At 40.5% G+C, this 27,534-nt stretch overlaps 1 protein-coding gene across 1 annotated transcript; it reads right to left on the reverse strand.

Moving 5' to 3' along the window:
- Window positions 1-24,939: 24,939 nt before the first annotated feature.
- LOC147452665 (carboxyl-terminal-processing peptidase 3, chloroplastic-like) lies at window positions 24,940-26,781 on the reverse strand. Its single transcript, XM_086519286.1, has 5 exons — window positions 26,631-26,781; window positions 26,456-26,580; window positions 26,328-26,399; window positions 25,078-25,288; window positions 24,940-24,962 (listed from the first exon to the last, which is right to left on the reverse strand). Exons 1-5 carry the CDS (start codon window positions 26,779-26,781, stop codon window positions 24,940-24,942), a joined length of 582 nt encoding a protein of 193 aa, XP_086375412.1.
- Between the last annotated feature and the right edge of the window lie 753 nt (window positions 26,782-27,534).

Genomic DNA, 27,534 nt, shown 5'->3' on the forward strand with positions numbered 1-27,534 from the left:
TTGAAACGGATGCTAGTGATTATGCTATTGGTGCAGCATTATACCAGGATGGACGTCCTGTTGCGTTTGAAAGTAAGAAGCTTTCCGATGCTAAAGTGCGTTATCCAACGTACGAGAAGGAGCTTTATGCAGTAGTCCACGCCTTGAGGAAATGGCGGCACTACTTGTATGGCTCTACGTTTGTTCATGGACAAATCATTACTCCTTGCGCTATATCTATGATCAGGGTGATCTCAAAGGTTGGAAGGCTAGATAGGTTGAGCGTATGCAAGAGTTTGACTTTGAGATCCGTTATAGGAAAGGATCCAGCAATCGAGTTGCCGATGCGCTCAGCATGATTCCTGAGGTTAATGCCTTGTCTATGGCTGAAATCTCGACGGATTTCTATCTCTCTCTTCGAGGGCTATGTCGTTCCGATGGCCATTTTGGCAAGATATGGAACGAGGTCAAAGCGGGACATGACTCGCATACAGGCTTGGGTGGTCTGGAGACCCAAGTGAGTCATGCCGGAGAGACGAGAGAGTGACAATATTCTATTAGAGGTGGACTATTGTTCACAAATGGTAAAGTCTGTGTGACGGAAATCGATGAGATCCGACAAAGGATTTTGTGCAAATGCCATGATGTTCCTAGCGCTGGGCACCCTGGCATCCAGAGAACTTTGGCTTTGGTCAAGCAATATTTCTATTGGCCAAGGATGCGCTCCTACAAAGAGAGCTATGTGAAGAGATGCGCTCAGTGTCAGGTCAATAAGGCAGAGCGCCTCAGGAAAGCTGGCCTGCTACGTCTATTGGAAATCCCAGATTCCAAGTGGCAGAGTATTTCCATGGACTTTGTCATTGGTTTGCCAAATTCTAGTCGGAGCAATGACGGTATTTGGGTTGTGGTCGATTGACTCACAAAAATGGCAAAATTATACCAAGGAAGTTGACAGTAAAAAGCCATGAGTTGGCGGTTTTATTTGTCGATCAGCTTTATAAGCTATATAGTTTGCCAGAGGATATCGTCAGTGATCAAGATACTAAGTTCACTGGCCAATTTTGGCGAGATGTGCCTGCTCATCTTCAGACGAAGTTGAGTATGTCATCTTTTGACCATCCTGAGTCCGATGGACAAACTGAGAGGATGAATCGGACATTAGAGGACATGTTGAGAGCCCATGTCTTTCACAGGCAGTCTGATTGGGAAAGGTATCTTCCACATTTAGAGTTTGCCTATATTAGTAGCAAGCATTCTGCTACTGGATTTAGCCCGTTCATGCTGATGTATGGATTTGAGCCTAAATCCCCAATTGCTATTGGCCTAGAGAAAGTCAAGGAACGCCAAGCTCGTGATTTCCTGTATGACATGCAAGAAATGCTCGAATTGGCTAAGGATAGTATAAGAACGGCTCATGACCGAGTTACTACTTATGCTAATCAAAAGAGATCTCCAAGGACTCTAAATGTGGAACAATGGGTCTATCTGAAGATACCCAAGGATTCCAAGACTATGCGAATAGGAAAGCATTATAAGCTCTCAACTAGATATTGTGGTCTGTTCTTGATCACAAAGAAAATTGGCCAAGTTGCCTACAAACTCGCTCTTCCTTCGGATGTTAGTGTACATCCAGTGTTTCATGTCAGCCGCCTTAAAGTGAAAGTGTGCAAAGCCGACGTTGTTGTGCCTATCGAGGAAATTGTATGGCAAGATATGAAAACTGAGTATATTCCTCGAGAATCCGAAGCAGTTTTAGATCATCGTACCCGTCATTCACGTCAAAAGGCTTATGACGGGTACTTAATTAAATGCAAGGGTCAATCTGAAAGGTTTGCTACTTGGGAACCCGTTAGAGCTTTGAAGGATCAATATCCCCACTTCATTGATGAGGACATCAATGGTTCTTAAGGGGGGAAGTATGTTATGTCCCGCTCATAGGAGAGGGGATCTAGCCCAGATGCCGTCGGGATGGGCGTCCAGTGTCCGAGAGGACGTAGTGTGAACACGGAGAGTGTGGCTGGCCATTATTATAAAAGGGAGGCTAAGTCCTCATTTGTAATTATCGACCCCCACTCGTAGAGTGCCAGATGGTGGCGATGGTCAGGTGGTTCGTTTGACGCGTATCTGTAGGCGGTCTGTGTAGCTGGCAGATCCTTTCTCCTCGTTCGTTTCATGTGAGCACGGCTAGTGTGGCCGGCCATTATTATAAAAGGGAGGCCAAGGCCTCATTTGCAGTTATCGACCCCCACTGACAGAGTGCTAGTGGTTAGCCCACGAGGCTAAGAGTGCGCGAGGTCACCTCGAGGAGGTGAGGCCGGGTGCTATAGGACGCTCGATCTTACAGGTGCACTCCTACATCTGAGGAAGCTGGTCCCAACACCCAATTTCTCTCTCCACGTGCTTGGCAGCGTTGACAGTTCGTTGGATTTTTTTTCACTCTCATAGCCTTGTGCTGTTATAACACGCTGACTTGGTTTTTTTTAATTCTATTAAGTGGACCTTTTAATTTAAAGTGGTTAGGACACTTTGTTGTTTTTTTCAATAAGTATGAAACCTGAGTTGTATTAAAACACACTTACAGATACTTGTAAGTTGGCAAAAAATTGAGTTTTTGGACTCTCTTGCTTCTCTCTCCTGCCTATTCTCTCTCACCTGCTCACGCTCTCGCGCTGCCACCATCACCTGCCCACCATTGGACGCTCCCATCGACGTGTAGAGCTCCTCGAAGGTTGACTTTTCATGATCGAAAAGTGCAGAAAAGGCCCAATTTTGCGTGAAACTTCCAGTTTTTCACGCACTTTGCCATGGATTCCTCCAGCTCAGATGTGCAGTGTGATGACACGCCATGTAATATTCAAATTCCATTCACGCATGCTCTTACACATGGATTACAAGTACTTTTTAGAGATTCGACCAGCGTGTTACCGCTCTGGAAAACGCGGACATTTAGATGAACCTTCGCTTGGCCTCTCTTGAAGGGGTCGTGCAAGGGCTTAGTTCCCGGCTTACTGCTTTAGAAAATATAGCTCAGTCCTTGATGACTGCGCTTATTTTCAAGGGAAAAACCCATCTCCAGTATTTGCGGACGCAGATTGCCGCTTTTGGGTGTTCACTGGGTGGTCCCACTGCCACGATTTCGTACAAAACTACAAATTTCTCAGGTGAAGAGGAGTGTACGGAATTGGCCGTAAATAACTGACTACATCAGTGGACCACGTATTGTGATCTCCATGGGGAGCATGATGTACGGAGGATTCTGACGATTCCTTTCTATCTGCGCAGTAAGGCGCTTACCTGGTGACGCTACATGACAGAAGCCTACCACGTGGGCTGATTTTTGTGTGAAATTCAAGAGGGATTTTGCTAAGATGGACCCTTTGAAATATTCTTCCAAACTACAGAGTCTTTTGATGAAAACTATGTCTTTTGATAAGTATATGACAACTTTCAAAGAGGTGCTCACGTTCTGCAAGGTGGATTCTATGCACGCAGTGCACATATACTTGTTGGGATTGCATGAGGATTACCGTTGGACCTTAACCAAGGACAAATCCCCGACTGATGTTGAGGATGCAGTGGCAAAGGGCCAGGACGTTCCATTTGATAAATGGAGCGAACTATGAGAAGAAAAGAACTGCATACCATCAATCCGGTGAAGGTGCTTCGATGAAGCGACCCCGATCCCAGCATAAGTCCAAATCACCACTGAGATCTTCTCAGGAGAAGAAGAAAGCCAAAAATGCTTCAGTTGCTGGTGCAGTGAAGAAGGGGGCTTGCTTCGGATGTGGCCAGACGGGTCACCAAATGAAGGATTGCCCCAAAAAACTCAAGGCCGTCCTTCGATTCAGATTCACAAGATCTCAGGTAACTCTGATGTCATTCAAGTTGAAATCCATCTTCTAGCGCACAGTTCATGCACTAACTGTACTTTTAGCACCAAAGTGTTTGGTAAGCATGATCTTCTCCATTTCCTCGGGAAGATCAATGGTCACGACGTGACTGTTCTCCTTGATAATGGAAGCTCACACAATTTTGTGGATGCAAAATTGGTGCAGAAACTGAGCCTGCAGACACGGGATAGTGACCATGAGTATCACATGAAGATGGCTTGTGGCGAGGATACGGATGTATGGAATCAGATGGTTCCAGGCTTGTCGCTTGAGCTAGCTGATTGCAAAGAGAGCCTGGATTTCCACATCATGCGCCTGGACAGAGTAGATGTTATTTTAGGAATTCCATCGTTTTATGATAAACAAGACTCATTGTATATAGACTATGTACATCACTCTCTTGTTTTTGTTAAGCAGAACATGCCTCATGTATCTGTCTCACTTTGTAATCAGAAGTCTGTAAATAATGGTTTTGCAATACCAGTTATTACTGCTTTGGAAATGTATAAAGAAATAAAGTCTTTTGATGTTGACTTTTATCAATGTATACCATCTGCTTGGTTTGATTCATTAGTGCTTGGTACTTCTGTCACTGAATAAAATGTTTCATGTTCTTGTGTTGAACTTGGGGATTCTGACAAATACAACCTTATATGAGAAATCATGACTGATTTCAAGGATGTTTTCTTGATGATCTACCTCCTGGCTTGCTGCCTTCGAGAGGAGTCGATCATGGCATTGAGTTGCTATGAGAAAATACGTACTACATGCTAAAATTTCCTGCAAATTAGTCTAATTTATCCTTCGACAAAGAAGACTGGCAGTCGGTGGATTGCATTATTGGCATTTTTGATGCATTCCATGCAATTGTGGGATAGCTACTCTATAACACCAGCGCGCAAAGAGTGTTGACTGAAAGGGGGGGTTTTTTCTTTGACCACTTTTATAATGCTCCATGTTCTGCGCTTGGCTTTGGCACTCTAGAATATCTCCCGGTTCCTCGGAAGGACAATCCAGAGTGGCCAGTCCCTTCATCTGAAACCTCTGAGTGTTTTGGACTAAAGCTCCATCAGGAAATACAAAAGTGCTTAAGATAAAATATTGCTAGTCGGCTGGTCTGCATGCCCATGCATGTGTTCATCTTTTGATGATGAAGAGATTAGGAAGAGAGGAACTATGCTACTTTGCAAGACAGAGAAATGCCTCAATTTTCTAGATGAATCGTGGGATGTCCACCTATGCAAGGTAAATAAGAATTCTATTGTGTGTAAGTGCATGATAGCTTCTCAAAATTTCATAGCTTCCTTCCCCTACATAAGGGGGTATCGAGTGAATGGTCATCTGGTAGCTTTGGACCAAGATTTTATTGATGACCTTAACAACCCTTTGAGAATGCTTGAGGGACCTGATCTGCTAACTGTTCTTAGCATTTGAGGCAATGTGACACCATGACAAGTGCGTGAGGATTTGGAGAATGAGGTTGACCTCAACTTGCCTCCAAAATTTCTTTTCCAATGCAACATGCGAAAGGCAATATGTTTTGTATGTAAACATTAATGCTACGTTAATTATTTCCCTGCTGGTTATCATCACAAAATATTGGTCTAATCTAATTGTTCGATTAACTGTCGTGCAGGTGCCTCACAGAAAGGAGAAGAAAACATTGTGCGCAGAGATAAAGGATGACCGACTGTTTCTAGTGCAATGCAACTCTTGATTGAAGAAGGTGGCTCACACAATATATCACATTGCTATGTACTACGAATATTATAGAAATTTGCTGGAATCAAGCTTGCAATCTACATTCATGCGAAAATGCATTGCTAAGGAGTTTCTTGCAAATAAAGTTTGAGAACAATTATCTTTTCAAAATCGACTCAAGTTGTCTTTACATTGCCCTTAATAATGTACATTGTAATAATGTCCTATTAACTCTTAGTAGCTCTCATTTACAATTGAGGGGAGCTCTCGCTGATTGATTATCATGCATTGGGTCTTACCCCAAATGCTATATATAGGCACTCTTAGTGCTAATAGGAGCTCCACTGAAGTTGGAGGCGTATTCACAACTAGATCTTTTTCACACCCAAAAATCCATAATCTGGGGTTGTTGTGAACAGTCCTGCAATCTAAAATGATGGATTCATCCATGCACCTTGGTAGAGAGAAGCCCTTACGAGTTTAAGACGTAAAAAACTCAACTTGACTTGCATACTTAAAGTGTGGAGTGCTAAATAATGCCCAAAAAATCACTAATGGCAAGACCCTTGCTTGTCCGTTATGATTGATGGATACCCAACTGCATAGAAGTGTTCGATCTTGAAACCAATCACTAATGGACTACAAATAGATGGCTCGTAGCCATGCCAAAATAGGTGGTAAAAGATGGCTCTTAGTTGGAGTATTGACATAGAAATATTTCAAGAAAGTCATGAAATATTTCCATAAAATCAGGCCTAGTTTACCTTTCCCGCATAGAAGTTGGGAAGAGAGAGAGAGAGAGAGAGAGAGAGAATGCTGGGCTGAGGAAAAAGCCTTATGCGAATATGTTGTATGCCCCATGCATATGATCTCATGCAGACCATGTCTATGTCGTAGCTTAGCCTATAAACATACAACTACACGCCCTTGTAGAGAGAGGCTTAGCTTATCTTATAAGTGGATAATTGTGTACTTGGACCATGCCCTCGTAGAGAGAGGTACTGTAGGTCACATCTTGACCCACTGACTTTGTATGTGATCGTGATTATATCAGGGTAACTCTAAATATGGCACTTTGCCTGTGAATAACATTAAAAATATGTTAAGATAGCAGGTACTTACCTTATCGTTGACAGATTATTTAGTGTTATAGCATAAGTGTATGCAATGATGGTTGTTGGACGGTCATCGTACTAGTATGCCATGCATACAAAGCAAAATATAGAATAAGAAGCCCTTGGCTTCCATGATAGCCTCAACCATGTGAGCCGTTGGTATACGTGTGGTGCACGATTACACTGACATGGATACATGACAGTGTGTCGTTGCATAAATTGTGAGCTTATATCCATATAGTGCCAAAGATGTGTGCCATTATCATCGATCTAAAGTCAATCAATAGTACCTTGGCACATTAGAGAAGCCATGCCTTAGATGAAGACAAGCAAAGCACATTGCTTTGTACAACGGCTTCTTATGGAGTCCACCCAAGCACTTGCTTGTCGCCCACTTGTGGAGAGCTTTCTGGTAGTGCACTCAAATCCAGGTCATAGCCATATATGTCAATAAATTGAGAGCTGTTGGATGTCCTGCACATGCCTTCTTGGCTTGGTTTAATCCGATGTCTATCGAGAGAACATGCAGACATTGTGAAGACTCCCAAGTTTGGATGATGATAGCAGATTATAAATGTCAAAAACTGCTATGCGATATGTCTAAAAGGAAAGCCTTGCTTCTGAGAAGTCTATCAGAGTAAGATGAGACAAAACTGATACCGAATGATTTTATAGAGAATCAACCTTGCCAACTCGTGCAGCATGTTGAGAATCATGAGATTGCCCAATACTGATAGAGATAGCAGCTAGATATTAGCTATCAAGAGTCAACGATTTCCCAACACTATCGAGCGCCCTTGGCATCGAAAGTCATAGCATCCCGTATGTGTGGTGATCACATTGGATTCCACTCATAGATATGGATGTCAATGTGTTTACCACTGCTTTGTATACTTATGTTGTATGCTTCCTCGCAAGTTACAACACCTTTGAAGTGATTATATATCTAATGCATCGAGCTGTGCTCTTGAAAGCCTTGCTTTCCTTCATTTCTAGGTAACACAAGGGTTTGTCGTTGCCTGACCGCATCAATTGCAGGCAACTTCCCAATAATGCTATCGTATAATCCATAGTGTTACTTTACAAGCCACAAGGCCTGCTTGTACTTGATGTACTCTATGACTAGATAACTTACAAAATGTTATCTTGATTGATGACCACTTTGGAGCAAGATTTTGTGCATAATATGTCAAACAATGCAAAAGGCACTATGTACCTGTTCAAGTACTCCTGCCGAGTTACCTTGCTCACTGTTTTGATTATATGTCCATGGAAATCCCTCATCGTTTCCCTTGCAATTCTCATGGATGACATAGAAAAGCGTCATACCTCATGATTGTTTGTCCGCACCATGTCATTGCATGATACATTTCAATATCCACAAAAACTTGTCGAACACAGGCACCTTCTTCTTGCTATGCAATAATAACAGTAATGTATGTCGTAGTGCTTAGGAACATGAGAAATTTCCTTTCCGAGGACCCAATCCTCATCAAATTGCTTATAGCGGTCATTATAACGACCCTATTTGTATTGATCAGATTCCATGAACATGCTCTGCAAAAATTTTCAACGTATAATTCATGCAAGACTTTCTCAAGGGTATATGACTTTGGCGGTTTTTGGTGTTAGCCAAAAACTTTGGCTAACACCAAAAATTTTGAACGTATAATTCATGCAAGACTTTCTCAAGGGTATATGACTTTGGCAGTTTTTGGTGTTAGCCCCTTTCGGCGTTGTACACCACGCTGCAATTTACTTGTCCTTTTTTGCACTTGACCATGCAGCCATGGACCCCTTGCAAAGGCATTTGCATGATCATGTGGCCGTCCATGAGTGCATGCACCTATCTTCATGAACCCCTCCAAGCCCAAGGCGTGGAACATGCTCCCTGGAATGGCCATTAACCCAATTTGAAAACCCTTAGTGGGTGCTAGGTTTAAACACCAGAAGCTCTGAGCGATGGCAAAACGGCTAGCAGCAGAGAGCCACCATTTTTCTTGTGCTACACAGTGAAGGTTGTAACAGTGCTTGCTCCAGAAACACGATGTGCTCCTCGTGTTGGGCGCTCTGAATCGACCCCACCCATGCTCGTTTTTGTGCAAATCTCCCTGCGATGCATGTCCATGCAAGAGTTGCTTCCCGTGGCCATACACTGCCAACTTTCCTCGACCTTCCTGTGTATACAAGGGGCCATGCCTACACCGAGAGGAGAGAGAGAGAGAGAGAGAGAGAGAGAGAGAGAGAGAGAGAGAGAGAGAGAGAGAGAGAGAGAGAGAGAGAGAGAGAGAGGGAAGAGCACATGCCATGCCATGCTTGAACATGCAATACTTGCAATACTTTCCCCCCTCCTCCATAGCCCCCCCTTCCACCAAGCTCTGATACCAATGTAAAACCTTGGAACTGCTTAGCCTCGATCCTTCCACCAACCTCCCTTTATAGGCCTTGCCCCTAGGGTCCCATCTCCATTAGCAGCCAGCCCTTGGCCTAGTCCTTGACCTCCAGGGTGGCCCTGGCATGACAAAAAAATCTGACTATGTCCTATCTCCTCGCTCTAGGTCATCATGCCATTTTGATGACTAAATGGACTTGGATGGTCGCAAAACTTCAAGAGAAGCTATATTAGGTCTAAGGGCACAAGTCTACAAAGTCTACCAGTAACCAAAATCATGATCCATCATGTACCATACCACATAAACTGCAATGGAACAACATAAACATGTTGCCCGCATGTCTAATTACACCTAGAAATGAAGGAAAGCAAGGCTTTCAGAAGCACAGCTCGATGCATTAGATATATAATCACTTCAAAGGTGTTGTATCTTGCCAGGAAGCATACAACATAAGTATACAAAGCAATGGTAAACACATTGACATCCACAGCTATGAGTGGAATCCAATGTGATCACCACACATACGGGATGCTATGACTTTCCATGCCAAGGGCGCTCGATAGTGTTGGGCAATAGTTGACTCTTGATAGCTAATCTCTAGCTGCTACCTCTATCAGTATTGGGCAATCTCATGATTCTCAACATGCTGCACGAGTTGGCACGGTTGATTCTCTATAAAATCATTCGGTATCATTTTTGTCTCATCTTACTCTGATAGACTTCTCGGAAGCAAGGCTTTCCTTTTAGACATATCGCATAGCAGTTTTTGACGTTTATAATCTGCTATCATCATCCAAACTTGGGAGTCTTCACAATGTCTGCATGTTCTCTCGATAGACATCGGATTAAACCAAGCCAAGAAGGCATGTGCAGGACATCCAACAACTCTCAATTTATTGACATATATGGCTATGACCCGGATTTGAGTGCACTACCAGAAAGCTCTCCACAAGTGGGCGACAAGCAAGTGCTTGGGTGGACTCCATAAGAAGCCGTTGTACAAAGCAATGTGCTTTGCTTGTCTTCATCTAAGGCACGGCTTCTCTAATGTGCCAAGGTACTATTGATTGACTTTAGATCGATGATAATGGCACACATCTTTGGCACTATATGGATATAAGCTCACAATTTATGCAACGACACACTGTCATGTATCCATGTCAGTGTAATCGTGCACCACACGTATACCAACGGCTCACATGGTTGAGGCTATCATGGAAGCCAAGGGCTTCTTATTCTATATTTTGCTTTGTATGCATGGCATACTAGTACGATGACCGTCCAACAACCATCATTGCATACACTTATGCTATAACACTAAATACTCTGTCAACGATAAGGTAAGTACCTGCTATCTTAACATATTTTTAATGTTATTCACAGGCAAAGTGCCATATTTAGAGTTACCCTAATATAATCACGATCACGTACAAGGTCAGTGGGTCAAGATGTGACCTACAGTACCTCTCTCTACGAGGGCATGGTCCAAGTACACAATTATCCACTTATAAGATAAGCTAAGCCTCTCTCTACAAGGGCGTGTAGTTGTATGTTTATAGGCTAAGCTATGACACATACATGGTCTGCATGAGATCATATGCATGGGGCATACAACATATTCGCATAAGGGTTTTTCCTCAGCCCATCATTTTCTCTCTCTCTCTCTCTCTCTCTCTCTCTCTCTCTCTCTCTCTCTCTCTCTCTCTCTCTCTCTCTCTCTCCCCAACTTCTATGCGGCAAAGGTAAACTAGGCATGATTTTATGGAAATACTTCATGACTTTCTTGAAATATTTCTATGTCAATATGCCAACTAAGAGCCATCTTTTACCACCTATTTTGGCATGGCTACGAGCCATCTATTTGTAGTCCATTAGTGATTGGTTTCAAGATCGAACACTTCTATCCAGTTGGGTATCCACCAATTATAATGGACAAGCAAGGGTCTTTCCATTAGTGATTTTTTGGGCATTATTTAGCACTCCACACTTTAAGTGTGGAAGTCAAGTTGAGTTTTTTACGTCTTAAACTCGTAAGGGCTTCTCTCTACCAAGGTGCATGGATGAAGCCATCATTTTAGATCGCACGACTGTTCACAACAACCCCAGATTATGGATTTTTGGGTGTGAAAAAGATCTAGTTGTGAATACGACTCCAACTTCAGTGGAGCTCCTATTAGCACTAAGAGTGCCTATATATAGCATTTGGGGTAAGACCCAGTGCATGATAATCAATCCAGGGAGAGCTCCCCTCAATTGTAAATGAGAGCTACTAAGAGTTAATAGGACATGATTACAATGTACATTATTAAACGCAATGTAAAGACAACTTGAGTCGATTTTGAAAAGATAATTGTTCTCAAACTTTATTTGCAAGAAACTCCTTAGCAATGCATTTTCGCATGAATGTAGATTGCAAGCTTGCTTCCAACAAATTTCTATAATATTCGCAGTACATAGCAATGTGATATATTGTGTGAGCCACCTTCTTCAATCAAGAGTTGCATTGCACTAGAAACAGTCGGTCATCCTTTATCTCTGCGCACAATGTTTTCTTCTCCTTTCTATGAGGCATCTGCACGACAGTTAATCGAACAATTAGATTAGACCAATATTTTGTGATGATAAACAGCAGGGAAATAATTCACATAGCATTAATGTTTACATACAAAACGTATTGCCTTTCACATGTTGCATTGGAAAAGAAATTTTGGAGGCAAAAAGATGAGGTCAACCTCATTCTCCAAATCCTCATGCAGTTGTCGTAGTGTCACATTGCCTCGAATGCTAAGAACAATTAGCAGATTAGGTATCTCAAGCATTCTCAAAGGATTGTTAAGGTCATCAATTAAATCTTGGTCCAAATCTACCAGATGAGCATTCACTCAATGCCCCCTTATGTAGGGGAAGGAAGCTATGAAATTTTGAGAAGCTATCATGCACTTACACACAATAGAATTCTTATTTACCTTGCATATGTGGACATCCCAAGATTCTTCTAGAAAATTGAGGCATTTCTCTGTCTTGCAGAGTAGCATAGTTCCTCTCTTCCTAATCTCTTCATCATCAAAAGATGAACACATGCATGGGCATGAAGACCAGCCAACTAGCAATATTTGGTCTTAAGCACTTTTGTATTTCCTGATGGATCTTTAGTCCAAAACACTCAGAGGTTTCAGATGAAGGGGCTGGCGACTCTGGAAGCTATGAGATTTTGAGAAGCTATCATGCACTTACATGCATTTCCTGTCTTCCTAATCTCTTCATCATGGAAAAAGTCGATGAACATATGCATGGGTATGAAGATTGAAACACGTACCAGCTGACTAGCAATATTTGGTCTTAAGCACTTTTGTATTTCCTGATGGAGCTTTAATCTGAAGCACTTGGAGGTTTGAGATGAAGGGACTGGCCTCTCTAGACTGTCCTACAAAGGAATCGAGAGATATTCTAGAGTGCCAAAGCCAAGCGTAGAATACGGAGCATTATAAAAGTGGTCAAAGAAAAAACCCCCCTGTCAACCAACACTCTTCATGCGTTGGTGCTATAGAGTAACTCTCGCACAATTGCATAAAATGCATAAAAAATGCCAATAATGCAATCCACCGGCTGCCAGTCTTCTTTGTCGGAAGGTTAAATATCTGCAATTGGTAGGTTAAACACACAATACATGAGTGACCATCCATTGTGGATGTAAGAAAACTTACAATAAAGAAAAATTACAATTTGGTCGGTTTGTTGGAAATCCTATCGGCGTTGTTCGTAGATGCAACTTTGAGTGCATATATGCGTGTTCAATGAGAACCTCTTTGACTGTTTTGCCCGTTTGTGAACAAGCAAATTTTTTTCACCCTACTTGTTCATAAACCAGTTGCCCATGCGCTTTCTCTTCCTCGTCTTCAGGAGAACCCAGCTTCCAGTTGTAATGCTGGTGGAAAGCCATCGACTGTTGCCCAAATCGAAGCTATTGAAAATTTTGACAGACTTAATACTTGCGGATGGTCGTCGAGGTCTTCTGTTCTCCATTAGTGATTCATCTATGTATGGCAAGATACACATCACATATGTGAGAGGGAGAGTGTTTCTGACTGCAAACACAATACAGTCAAATGCGAGCAGAATAATTAGTTGAGCGCAAATGGATGAGAATGAGCGAGAATACTATGAAGTCTCTCCTATCGAAAAAGTACGCACAACTGCATTGAGTGTGAGTTATGGTACATTTGTCCTATACTCGATCCTGACAAGAAAGAAATCACAACGTAAATTTTGTTAAGGTTTTTTATGCAACTAAATATTGTTTTCTGAAAATACCAAAATTTGAGATAAAAACAAGGAAAATCCGAGCTACTGTTACGGTAGCCCGGCATCCATTGGTCATGTTGCATTCTCTCTCTAGAGCTAAAAGGATCATATTTGAGTCCAAATTTTTCCTAATGGGCATGTATGCCCAAATAATATTTCTACCCTCACACTACATGTAGATGTTTGAAGAAGCTTTCATGACGGGGTTTTTTGAGATGGACTCCACCATCTTCAATCCAATGACGAAGGAAGCTTTGTAAATGAGCATATGTAATTTTGTTGTAAAACTTTGAGTTGTAATGTTTGATCATGTACTCAAAGCCCAAGTAACCGATCATTGGCCATTTTGGAAGCCCTAGGTATAAAGGTGAAAAACATTAATTTGAACACACGTCATTATCTTAGGGAAATAGAAGAATTATGTGTACAATTGTCAAGCGGATACTCAGATCCAAGTTGTAATCCATTTTTCTCTTGAATCGGTAACAGATTCAGTTTCAAGAATTAATTTTGTTCGTTGCCTCTTGCTCTTCCATTTTAATGTAATAATTTCAAGTTCTATTATGGTTTACGACTACACGTACGTGAGTCTTATCTACAAATTTGAGTGCTTAAAATACTATTTTTTTGAAATTTTGACCAAGGAGAGTGTTATTAGACATGAGAGAGACATGTTTATGTTGTTTTGTTGCAATTTATGTGGTATGGTACATGATGGATCATGATTTTGGTTACTTGTCCGCAGACTTTATAGACTTGTGCCCTTAGACATAATATAGCTTCCTTTAACGTTTTGTGACCATCCAAATCCATTTGGTCATCAAAATGGCATGATGACCTAGAGCGATGAGATACGACATAGTTCGATTTTTTTATTAGGGAGTGGTGGTTAGCTTGTTGAGTTGATGCGTTTGCTTGCTAGGTTCACTTCTTGAGGGCTGACAACCTCAAAGAGTCTTCGTGCCCCATCTGAGTTACTTCCCCGAGTATTGACATTGTTATGTTAGAGCCAAATAGTTATACTACAGACGTCCGTCGTGGCAAACTGCTAACAATCTACATCATGTATTTTGTAGGTGAGGTTGTTACATGCAAATACTTGAATAAAGATGGTATACTTTATTGCTTCTTGTTTGTTGGTCTAGCAATCTTTGAGAAGAGAAGCCTCAAGTACTTTCCCGTAAAATCTACAAGTCTTTATTTGATAAAGCTAAGGGCCTCAATTTGCGGGACCCAGATTTTCATTTTACATTTCCTCTGAAGGAGGGACAATTCACGGAATGACAAAATTCAATGCTATCTTAAATTGTAGGATCATTCTTAGTGTGCAATAGATATTCTCACAATTTCTAGCTATCTTGCAAGCTTTGTGAGCCAAAATATCCATTTCTAACTTTAGATTATTGAGGCAGACTAGTCAGAGGTGATATGTTAGAGTCGTTGAGCATTCTAGGGCTCTTTGCAAGTGAGTAGCGAGAGAGAATTTTCTCTTAAAATTGAATTTCTCATACCCCGTATCCTCTTGAATTCTTGTTCAGACAAATCATCCTGTTTTGTTAGAGTACTCAAGTAGCTTCCAATAAGAAGCCAATCACCTTCATAAAGCTCTTTCAAGAATGATTCAAGTAGATTAGTCATGCAAACATTGTTACCTTTGACATGAGAGATAGACTAGAACTTTGTGCCTACATCATCTCCCTCGTCAATCATTTGTGACTCATCTTCATACCTTGCCCTTGATAGCATATCTGCCACTGTATTGTCTTTACCTGCAATGTGATTAAACTCAGGATTTAAGGACTTAATGTAGGCAATCCACCACAACATAGCAATGTCTGGAGTTGAGCAGCTTGTAATCATCCCAAGAAGTGGTAGACAATCTGTTTCTACAACCACACATGCACCAATTAGGTACTCTTTCCCACTTTTCAAGGCTGTAACCATACCCCATAACTCTCTATTTATCTGTGGATAGTTTCTTTGGCAAGCACTTAGCACCTTTGCTCCAAATCTTACCACATACATGTGTCCTTCTTTGTCATCTTGCCTTATTGCCCATCCAATCCCTGTAGGACTGGTGGCTACTGTCATAATTAGTGGCCTTTGACACTCATAGTCTACCTTTCTCAAAGTTATTGCTGACTGGAGCAACTCCTTTAGCTTTTTCATGGATTTTACATGTGCTTCTGTCCATTTAAACTTCTGATTCTTTCTAAGCAGCTGATAAAGAGGATTAGCTACATGTGCATAATGTGGAATCCAAATAACATAGAAGACACATGCTCCCAGAAACCTTCTAACCTCAGTGATGCTAGTGCACATTTCTTTCATTCTTTGGATGGCATCTACCTTTGTTGGACAAGGTTTCCTACCATATGGCCCGCACATGTGCCCCACAATAAGCACTTCATTGACACCAAACATAGGCTTTTTCCCTGAAAATGTAAGATTCACTTCATCCAACCTAAACAAAATTTTATCACAATCATTTATGTGATTTACCACAAACCTGCGACATCCCTTGAGATCCAAAGCTTCATCTTTGTCACTTTCTTCACATCCTTTGATAGGCAAATCATCAATGAAAGGCATTGTGATTTGAGGAATAAAGTCACGTAAGACCTTATTCATCTCATTCATCATATGTGCAACCGAGTTGGTTGCTCCCTGTGGCAAGGTACACATCCTTACCAAACCCAAAGGTGTCCTCATGGTTGTCAATTCTCTGCTTTTGATTGCAAGCTGAAATTGATCATACCCTGAGTAGAGATCCCCCATTGAGTAGATTGCCCTCCCTGCAAATGCCTCTGCAAACTCATCCACAATTGGACCTGTACCTACATTTCTAATTGTCACCTTGTTCACTGGTTGCATATCTTGGATGAAGTGTAGAGAACCATTCTTCTTCAGAACTGTGAACCACCTGTTTGAGTATGGAGCACAAGAAGGCTCCAAGATTCCCATTTTGATTTTCTCATTCAGTAGCTCTACTAACTTTGGCAAATGAGCCTTTGGAACCGGAATAGGCCGCAGATTCCAAGGCACATGAGGTATTGTGAAAATTACCATAGGAGCTACAATAGAAGGATCAACACATCCTATCTCATGTGGCTCAAATGCAAAAGACTTACCATGCTTTGAAAGCATTTCTTTGAAGCACTTTGACTCCTCCTGTGTTAGAAACTCCTCGCAACCAATCTGCAACTCTTGAAAAGACTCCTTTGTGAAGGTATGCCCGATCTTTTTAGGATTTCTCAAACTTGGTTGTAAAGAAGCCTGCTCAATCTTTTCCCTGTTGTTGGGTGGTAAGGGTGAAGCTACTGGTTTCACCTTCTTTGCTACACTCTTGTATTTAGTTTCAACATGGACTTCTGGGCCAACTGTTTGGCTTTCTTTGAAGGCTTCTATTACTTGATACATTTCCATAGAGCAAACTTCCACAACTTCATTTTCAAGATGCAAATTAGACCCCATTATAGCATCAAGCTCACCCATAGTATCTACAAAAGAAACTTGTTCACACAAACCCAAAACATTTTCAGTAGGCTCTAGCAACCCACTCTTTTTCATGCCTATTTGTACATTATGCACATATTGCCTCTCACATCTCTTCAAATCTTCAAGTTTTGTAAAACATACTGATCCATTCTTTGTTACCAAGGAGCTTGTTGAAAACGCTTCACATATTTTTGGATCAAGCGAGACCCTTTTTCTTTCTGTACAACTGCAATCCCGCTTTACAATGGTACTTGGCCAAAACCCATCATTTCTCTATGATCATGAAACTCTTTGCTCGCCTTTGGTAGAGGATGTTCTCTGAGGTTGTCACGATTTCTTTCATGGTTCACACAACTTGTGAGAAATTGGACAGCTCGTTTACCATCTTTGCTACGTATCCTAGCATATGATGAACCATCATCCATTACCTTTGTTACTATTCGAGCTCCCAAAATGTAGGGCTGTCCAAGGATGAGATGATATGAAGATGTATCCTGTACAAAGAAGTTTTGGTCAATCTTTACATCACCTATTGTTACCATCACACCTGGACATGCTGCATACAATTCACCGGATGAATTGTTTGCCACTTTTACCATCTAGCCATGATCTGTGTCCATCGGCCATTTACACTTGTTGTACAGACTCTTTGACATTATGTTTATTTCTAAACCATGGTCAATCAAGGCAACAAATGGCTCTTCAAGATCACCTACCTTGACCAAAGTTTCTGTAGTAGCCCTTGCCCAATGACTTCGTGAATAGTAACTCCTAGGAATATCTTCAACTTCTTCATCATCATTTGAGAAATGCACTTGCTTCACTCTCCCACTAGATTGGTAGCATCCTACCACAGCTCCATCATTCTCCTTATTTTGAAGTTGCATCCCTTGTGTCTTTGAGGTTTCCCCTTCAACCTGTGGACGAGAAGCTTCAACAAGGGTTTGCCTCTTCCTCTTGATGATGTCAATGATCTCCTCATGGAATTCACGCTTTGCAATGCCAAGAACATGAACCAAGTGCAAGACCTTCTTTGATTAGAGTTGATCTTCCAAGGTTAGCTTGTTGCAAGAATGGCTAGTCTCCCTCTAGGAGAAAGTGTAGGCTTGGGCTTATGTTAATGGCTAACTACAATTAGGCATTACTACTCACTCCCTCAAGAATTCCTCTCATCAATGGATTGAATGCTTGAGTTTATTTGCAAGGAAGAAGAGGTCCCCCTTTATAGGTGAAGGGAACCCCCAAGGGTTTACACAAGAAGAGAGGAGCCAGTGTGAATAGGAATTGGAAAAGTTGGAAATGAGCTGTCCCTGCATGATGTGGGCAGACTGGGGTCCAGTATTTTGATCATATCTCCTCAACTGTGTCTCCAAATAAAAACGTAAAAATATGGGCAGAAACTTCAGCTCATTAGCTACGATTTTCATTTTAAAATCATTTTCCAATTCGGATTGGAACCTTGTGTAAACATTTCATCAAAATAGGGTCCATTTTTGGCAGCAAAAGTCTTCCCGTGGTCCCCTTAGCCTAGACTTTCATTTAATTCCAAAGGACACCTCATGCCATATGAAAGCATGACATTGCTCCTTGACAAAGTTTTGTAATCATGCTTGCAATAATGCATTAAAATAAGTGTATCTTTGAAATCATGCCACCTAGTGTCCCACTAGGATTTGATTCCCTCCTAGTAGATATTTAAAAAGAAATATAAGAAAAGTATAAAAAATACATAGAATATATATATATTGGAGTTTACCCTAGATATAGGATCTAGCTAGGGTGTGAGATGATAATGAGATAGTAGAAATAAAGAATCAATGCTTTTTGCCCCAAGTTAAAGAGGCGAAGCTATTGAGCTTTTTCCATAGTATTTTTTGATGGTAAAGTAAGGATAGGTCACCCTTGAGAAAAATAATAGGATGAGATAGAAGGCTTATTATTATACTTAAATATGCATATGTACATTATAGGAAAGATAATTATGTATCTAAAAAGTTACAAGATAGATCTTGTAGCATACGTTCTCATTATGTACGTGTCACAGCATGACAACGCGTTTGGAGAAAGTTATCATTTAACCACATACATCCTATTCCCATAACAATGAGAGAACCTTCTTCTTTATTCTTTTGATGAATATCATTGTCGTCAATAAGAATTTAAGACGATAAAACAATTTTGTTTAAAATGCACTTCTTTTATTTAAAAATTTTGGCTCTTAAATAATTTATGTTGATTGTAGAAAACTATTTAGGTACGTTTTTTATACATTTTGGATTGCTTCTGACTATCAGTTATGTACGTTTTTTTGTCTTCTTCTTACATAGACACAATTCACATGGACCGATTAGGAACTGACATGACTCAAATTTGGGCCTTGTAAGAAATGCCATGTCACCGTAGAGAGAGATAATAGAAAAATCATTTTAACCCTTTTTCATACCCGTTTTCTAAAATCTGGATATCTTATTCATGCAAGGTACGTTTATTAAGAAACCCAAAAAGTATTCCAGTAATGATAATACATTACTGTGCGCGTCGGCTACTGAATTCAATGCCGAATATCTCAATCTTCTGCATTTTTGAAAACTAAGCTCTGTTTCCTCGCCTCCTTGCCCCCATTTCCTCCTGCATTCTCTCTCATGCGTGCGATATTTAGATTGCTATTCTTCAATCGCCCCCATCTCCTTCTGCATAGGTTTTGATCATTCATATCTCAGTCGACACTTGTAGCTTCTCCACGAAGACCTTCTACGAGGAATAGGAGAGATGTATATCACATGCAGATAGAGCTCTCACGAGAGTATGAACCCCTCTGCAAGAAAAACTAATAGCATACACTTTTTGAAGCTTCGAAGGAGAACTTAAGATCACACGACAAAAAAGATGTGGACCTTTGGCTAGATAGCAGAATGTATCCAAATCATCCGGTCACAAACTCCACTCCACCTTTTAAGGATATTACATCCTTAGTGACCTATGTCGGAGATGATCAGCATGGATTGTATGGTTACACAACATTTGGGTACAAGAAACGTTCTGCAACAAGAGGGAGATATTGTATACAGCGAGATTGTCCGCTTATTTCATAAAGTTGTGCAATGTGCTCAACAGGTTGAAGGTAGCAAGGAGACCATCAAGGAGCTTACACAACAACTCAGAGAAAAAAAAACAGCTCTAGGTCTTCGCCACAAAGAAAACTAAGAGGCACCGAGGACTTGAAAGTTGGTTCGAGAGGAATTAAGAAAAGAGTGCAAGCCATCAAGTGAGTGCATCTATCCTTCTTAGGTTCATATTTATAAACTCTCACATCTCTTACTACTAACATACTTGCACAGATCTTTGCTTCACCTTGACAAAGAAGTGCAGCATAGCACTACCCCCTCCTTGGTCCATTACGGGCTCATATTGATCACAAAAATATAGAAGGCCTCTTGGATGATAAGTGCTATGGTAAGTCATTGCTAAACATCTTGACAGCCTTTTCAAGGAGAATCAACTCCTTGCACGGGACATTAAATAAATTTTGGATGAACCTGGTATATCAAATAAGGGATATGCTACCATTTTCCAGTATGTAGCATCATTTGCAGTGTTGTTCCACTAGAAAAGGGTTTTGATTCTTAACTCCTCTTACTCAGATCTGTGCAAAGACAAATCAAAAGTTTTTGCATCAAGCATACGCTTCTTCCAAACCCTTTCTCTATTCAAAAAACAAGACGGGAAGTCAATGAGGAGGTGCTTCAAAAGCTAGGAAGTCCTTTCCACATTGAATCGACATACAGATCACCAAAAGGAGAAGAAATGGTCTATGGCAATTATAACAATATTTTTTATGATATCATTGCACTGTAGTCATACATTGTGTAGTTGTTCGATATCACTGTTGAAGAGTACAACGACGTCCTGAAGTTTGTCATCAAGCTAGATGAGTGCGAGCTTGTAAAGGAGACAAAGGTTGAGCGAGTCAGAATCACACTTATGAATAGAGATCTGGATGCAAGCATTGGACCAGATGATCCTCGAAACTTTAATGTGCATTCTGAGCACAACATTTGTTGTTTAAAATAATTTATCGTTATGTTTCAGTTGAATCCTTTTGAATGTGCAGTGTAAAAAGTTCAAAATTATCCTTTAAGCTGCCCACTGAGAACTTCGATATATTGAATTGGGTTTTTCATCAAACAAACATACCGAAAACAATAAGCGAACAGAGAAATGGAAAGAAATTGGATGTGGAGGGCATGGGATCCTACAATGTTGAGTGGCACATGGATGGAGACCTAAAAACCTTGAAATGCATGTACAACGTTTCCAAAGGAGCAACAAGCAAAATGCCTTGCTTGTATTGTATGGGAGAAATTCACATCCTTGACAAGCCATTTTGGAGGAGAGCTCCAGATAGGCATCTGTGTGACCCTAACTTTCGACCCATTTTGGATATCCCACTATCTAAAGTACACATATGGACAATGCAAGCACTAAATAACGAAAATACTAATGTTTCTCTACATCTGTTTTTCCTGGACCACCCGACCATCTGCGAAGCAAAGGGCAATCTCAACCTTAGAGACGGCCTTCTCAAAAATGGGCTTGCACGGAGAACATGTTAAGATAGAGCAGGATGAGAAGAGATCCAAAAATAACCGGGATGTTCAGAAATGGGTTTGCACGGAGAACATGTTAAGATAGAGCAGGATGAGAAGACATCGAAAAATGGTCGGGATGTTCCAAAGAAGCTATCCATTGGTGGTGTGAAAGCTCAACTCTTCCTTTCAATGCCCACAACTTGACGAAAATGCAAAAGCCAAAGTGTACACGAAAGAAAGTGACCTTAAAAAGTAGAGCAAAGCTATGTGGTGAAGAAAGAGAGAGACACTTTAGTTAAGATTTAATCTTACTTCTCCAAAATGTGAGTTCACATGCTTACAATCTTTTATACCTTCATTTTTCTCGGTGTCTAAAACTGGTGAGCACCCTAATCACATAATTAATCACAAAAGTCACTAATTACTTTGCTCTTGTAAATTGGAACTGCTTATAAACCCAATGTACAATATACAATAGCAGGGCAAAATTTACATGGGAAATACCATTCACAAAGGAAGTTTTGTAGATCACTTTCACAATTGGTACATCTAATATGACCCTTTCTTTGGCATTGTAGCTTGTAATTGTGCAATGTGGTTTCGGCACTTCACAATATCTTAGCCAAACACATTGTGATGGTTGTTATAAATTACAAGTATCCAAAAACGTACCCAACAACTCATACATATCTTGATTGAATAAGAATCAACCTACAGTGGAATTTTCTAGTTGTGCGACTGAGTGCATGGTAGCTAACACAAGTACGATTGAGTGTGTTTGGCTTAGACATCTTACGAATGACTTGGGTGTTGGATAGGATTATGTCACCACTATCTTCACTGATAGCTAGAGTGCATTGGCAATTGCAAGGACCTCAATGTTCATGCCAATACAAAGCACAAGGGCACTATTGTTGTAATAGGACTAATCTTTGAAGTTCTTAAAGTCGAAAAGAATGTAGTAGGGCATATCTTTCGTTTAGCACGATTTGAAAGATTGTTGAATAGTCTATTAAATAGAGCTTATATGAATGAGTTTGAGATATTAAGAGAGAACATATATTCTTTTTCTAAATAATATACTAAAGACGTATTTGATAAAGATTAATGAATAACAGATAGTTTGTGTATGAAGAGTAAAATTGAGATTTTTATTAATATCATTGTTTTATATTTATGTGTTTTAGCTTAAAATGCATGGGTAGGCTTAAAATAAGTTGAAAAAGTAGTGGAGACCCAAAAATAGAGGTTTTATGAGTCGCGACCTAAAAGTTTCGTTTTCAGCCAAAGAAAGACTTTTTTTTTGCAATTCTGTCCGCAATGCCTTGTAGACCAGACCTATTCCCGTCGTTTTGAGTACCTTGATTGCTCTGTCCATAGTTCGTTTGTAGAAGTTATGATGAAAACAAATAGAAGGCAGCAGTAGTGTAGTATACACAGGGATAGGCAGACATACAACATCATACAGCTCTCCCTGCTATCAACCAAGAAGTGGATTGTTTCTTCATGGTAGAGTATTGCAATTGAGATTATGAAGGTATATAATTATGTTTTTTTACTTTGATTATCATGTTGAATTGGTTGCACGAGTATATTCTTTTGACTATTTTGTAGGCGATGCAAAAATCAGTGTGTGAAACCGGATCTGTGCAAAGTGTCATGATAAAAATCTAACCTTTACGGATTGCTTAGCGATCACGTTCTTATCTTATTCTCGTAGGTATACTTGGTGCAAAAATCAAGTTGATTGGATGCCTAAAAAGCGACTATTTTGAGAATCCGCATGCTTTTTGAGAAAAAGAAGGATTAAAGAACGACGAATGGTGTGTTTGGCGATCATTCACCGATCTCTCTTCTGCGAGTGAGAGTGCGAGTGCGAGTGCGAGTGAGACGCTGCATGCAAGCGAATTGAAGCTCGGGGGTGGTCGGGAGGTTCGAGCTCCGTACAACGGAGTGCACCCATATATTTTTCTCCTCTGTTGTATCAAACACTATCAATATAAAGATTTCTTCCTCTATTTTTGTTGTCTATCTCTATTATTCTGTTCCTGTGACAATTGTTCAAATTACATTCACCAAATGTACACAGCCACTTTTTGATGTTTCACTCAAAATGACATCCACCAATGTTCGAAGTAGAGAGGTTTTGTAGACATCAATGTTGTAAGCTCACAACCAAGCTATCATGATCTAGTCACAAGGATTTAGGCCTTACTTTTAATATTTAATATAGTTCTTAAAGAGAATAATTTCAATTGCACTCACATCAATTCAAGTAGTGCCAAATGTAGTCTTGAAAACCTATAGGCCATCTGTCTTTGGATGCATACAAGGCTCAGAAAAGATCTCAACTAAATTTTGGGAAAGATGAAAGCCTTGCTCAAGGAGGAAACAATAGGCAAACTCATTCAACATGAGGTCTACTTTGATCAAATGAGCACAAGCTTATATCTCCCTCTTCGAAAGTACTATCAAACCATAATCTAAGCCCCTCTTTTCTCTAAGGCTTGGAAGAACGAGCTGGCTGACGGTTGGTATTCAACTCCATCTCTTATAAAAAGAGAAATACCCATCTTGCAAAGATCACCTCGGGCCTCAAAAAATCTTGCCTAGAAATGCATAGGATCCCTTTCATAAGGTTGAAAAACCCATCCTTCACACTTGACTTGCCATCACCCATTACTCTTGACCTTGATTCCAACTAATGATTGTAAGACAAGGGGTTGCAATACACACGAAGGTTGCACTCTAATCTTCCCATTCACCTGCGAGTGGCGTGACTAACAAGGGGACATGGAATAAAAGACATGGCATGAAAAGGCTTTTAGCTCTCCCAAGGAGGAGACTTGCTTCCCCCCCCCCCCAAAAAAAAAAAAAAGAAACCCACTAAGGGTTTTCTCCCCTTCCCAGCTCTAGCCCGAAAAAGTAGAAAAGTAAAAAATTGTTCTTCGCATGATGCCATATACATATACGAGTACTCTCAATCCCTACAGGAGGCTGACTCGTTGCTCTTAACATAAGTTGTATTGCCTGAACATATGCGGGGAATACACCTCTTTCTATGGTATTTCCTAATTACACAACCAAAATGTGAAAAAAATAAAGTCTTCTCTCTCCAGTACATCACACAACATTTGCTTTCAAGATTACTTATCCTCATGCAATGAAAAGCATTCATTTAGCTTTGTGATTTTCATACATAACAAAAAAAATTGAAACCAAAAAGTCCATTCAGAATCTTTTAACATTGTGGATTCTTGTTATAGTGTACATACATACACAACATTTTTAACAGGTGACGAAAGATGAATCAATGATGCTTGTATGATATCTTACATATTTTGCCTCATGGCTTTTGCCACCATCATCAAATGATATTTACAACTAACCAATTATACACTATACGGTACACTTGGAACCCTTCCCTACAAGAATTGCCCAAAAAAATTGTTTTGGCTTCTTCTAGGCTTCATTACACAAGCCCCAAGGACTTGCCTATGCACAAGAGCATAAGATCCAGCTCATACCCAACTTCTCTTACCTATTGAGTGTGTCCCTCAGAGAAGATATTTATCATTGAAAAGCTCAAACCTAATAGCCTAGAAGATACCCAGCTGATGCTCCGGTGCGAGTACACAAGAATCCTGCTCTATAACCGAGCTTGCACTGGAGAAGACGCTTTTGTTGGGACCACCACCATCCCCTGGGGTGCATTTCACATCTGGAAGAATGCCCACTTGATCAATCTCATGCAAATATGGAGATAGGTACTTGGCCACTATCACAAAAACTGCGGATCCATCCCTCAATTCTGTAACACTCTGCAAAAAATCCAGAAGTCAGTCCGTAAGAGCTTTTTACAATCTCCTTGTTTTAATAAGCAAGGTGAAGACTTGACTGGAATAAGATTTTTCATGTGCATGTTGATGCATCAAACTTTGCTATTGCTCGTGTATGTGCCACTAAAACATAACGTGGAAAGCCACAATGGCCTATATAAGAGGATGACAAAGAGCGTGTGTGACCCACTACTCAATGCCATTGTTCATAGAAACATGCAAACAAACGTCAACTCTCTCTCACAATGGCCCCCTCTTCCAAGAAAATTGCAATCATTAACTTGCCACTTGGCACTAATCGAGAAACATTATCCAATGGTCCACGATTGCTCTCAATAGTTCATTGCTTTACGAAGGCCTTACGTGCGCCAAAATGAAAAGGAAGCCATGTAAGGCCCTAAAATGAAGTGACCCATTTACAAACTAAGAACAAAGAACATTGCTTTACATGCAAAGCTTGTTCCATAAGTGTCAAAAATAAGTATACAAATATATGCAGACCATGCAGACCCACAATCAGAAATCTTTGGTGAAATTCTATTTTGTATGTACGTTTGCATTTCCAAGATGTAGACGATTAATACAAAGCCAATGTTTTGGACTAACATGGCACAATCAATCGGTGAGGATAACAAGTTTTAGTATTAACAAGGACTTCATCTCCATCCAGCCACATTTGGGCAACATCTAGCCCAGATTCTACCAATCCACCTTGCACCCATTGTCATGAAGATGATTTATCCTACACATGGTTCCATTTGGGTTGCAACCTTCTCAAACTAAGCATCGTAGTCGTAAGCCAGGAGTACAACTCAAAAAATCCGAGCCCCTTAAGTGAACATAATGCATACATGTATTTGTAGTCGCAAGCCAGGAGTACAACTCAAAAAATCAAAGCCCCTTAAGTGAACATAATGCATACATGTATTCATGCATGCGTACGCACACTCACCTCGTCACACGACACACTAAAAGAACACAAACACTACATGTTTGAAGTGTTACCAAGCAGGCTACATACCAGAGTATATGTGAACCGAAGTATGCATTCACAAAAGATTACTACCTTCCCTAAATCACATTGTCCCAGCCTCTGGCAAACCATAATAATCAGCCAATAGTCTGCGACATTAGAGATATCTGACTTACGGGGTTATTGCAAAGATCCAAAATATAAAACTCAGCTCCTTCATTCTCAAGTCCAGAGATTGCTCTTTCCATGTCAGCTGCAACATTCTGTACCAAAATGAAGGCATAATACTTGACAAATGAGCCTGGCCAATAAAACTATACACAGCAGCTTTTAAAAAAAAAACCTTTTCACTTGACAAGAGCAAGTTTCCCTGTGAGAAAGCAGTTAATCTTAGGTATCCTAATTTTGCCAAATGGCGATCAGGAGCAGTGTGTGGAAGAACTGCTGCAAAAGCGGGTGTGAGAGTGATATTCTCCCTGTAGATATTTACATGAAAGTCCATGTTTAGAGTGATAATCTAGCCTCAACATAATGGGCAATTTATTCTCCATAACATCAAATTGAGCTGCTAGCACTAAAATTTGAATGAGCTCGTGACACTTAACATGCTCTGAAAATACTTCCCATCAGAGTCTAAAAAAGGTGTATTTTACCAGGGTTCTTCCAAGGGATATGCAAGCCCAAAGAAGCTCCCTGCGGATCGGAAGCTCTGTTTCTAGAATCCCGCATTTTGCGTTTCCATTTCGCTGTTTCTTTGGAGAGTTCCAAATATTTTATACACAAGATACCTATAAAGGGCCATTCTAAACCCTTTCAGTGAAATTAGCAAGCCAATTCCATCTTTGATGGCCTTGCCAGTCTCATTTCCATTTCCCGTTCTAGGTGACTATGCTGGAGATACTCACCAAAGTTGTTAAACTCTCAGGCCGAAGCCCTCAATTCCAAAACAGAAATTATTCTTTACCTTAGGAAAAATGGCCTGTTATTCCAACGAGTATTTGAGCGTGAAAATGATTGTATAACTTTTCACACAAATTGTCTCTACGGAGACTCTAGAGGAGGTTTTCTGCTTGAGTTCGCTGAAGCTGCCCAGCATCTCTTGTAAACTCCTCAAAAATCAAACGTTGTGCGTGAGCGATCTCTTGCAAACTCCTCAAAAACCAAACGTTGTGTGTGCGTGAGCGATCGTAGAAATGAAAAGCAGAGTTTGTGGGCGATCACAGAATTTCAAGAAGACGAAGAATGCATTGAGCTC

The sequence above is a fragment of the Adiantum capillus-veneris genome, chromosome 8 (assembly GCF_014529385.1).
Source record: "Adiantum capillus-veneris isolate H3 chromosome 8, ASM1452938v2, whole genome shotgun sequence".
NCBI lineage: Eukaryota > Viridiplantae > Streptophyta > Polypodiopsida > Polypodiales > Pteridaceae > Adiantum > Adiantum capillus-veneris.

Excerpts from the sequence above, each read along its gene's own strand:
- LOC147452665 (XM_086519286.1), bottom strand. The coding sequence starts at position 26,781 with ATGGACTTTCATGTAAATATCTACAGGGAGAATATCACTCTCACACCC. Across the intron at positions 26,581-26,630 it reads GGGAAACTTGCTCTTGTCAA|GCTCATTTGTCAAGTATTAT; the intron begins GTGAAAAGGTTT and ends TTTATTGGCCAG. Across the intron at positions 25,289-26,327 it reads TTCGGTTCACATATACTCTG|AGTGTTACAGAATTGAGGGA; the intron begins GTATGTAGCCTG and ends GATTTTTTGCAG.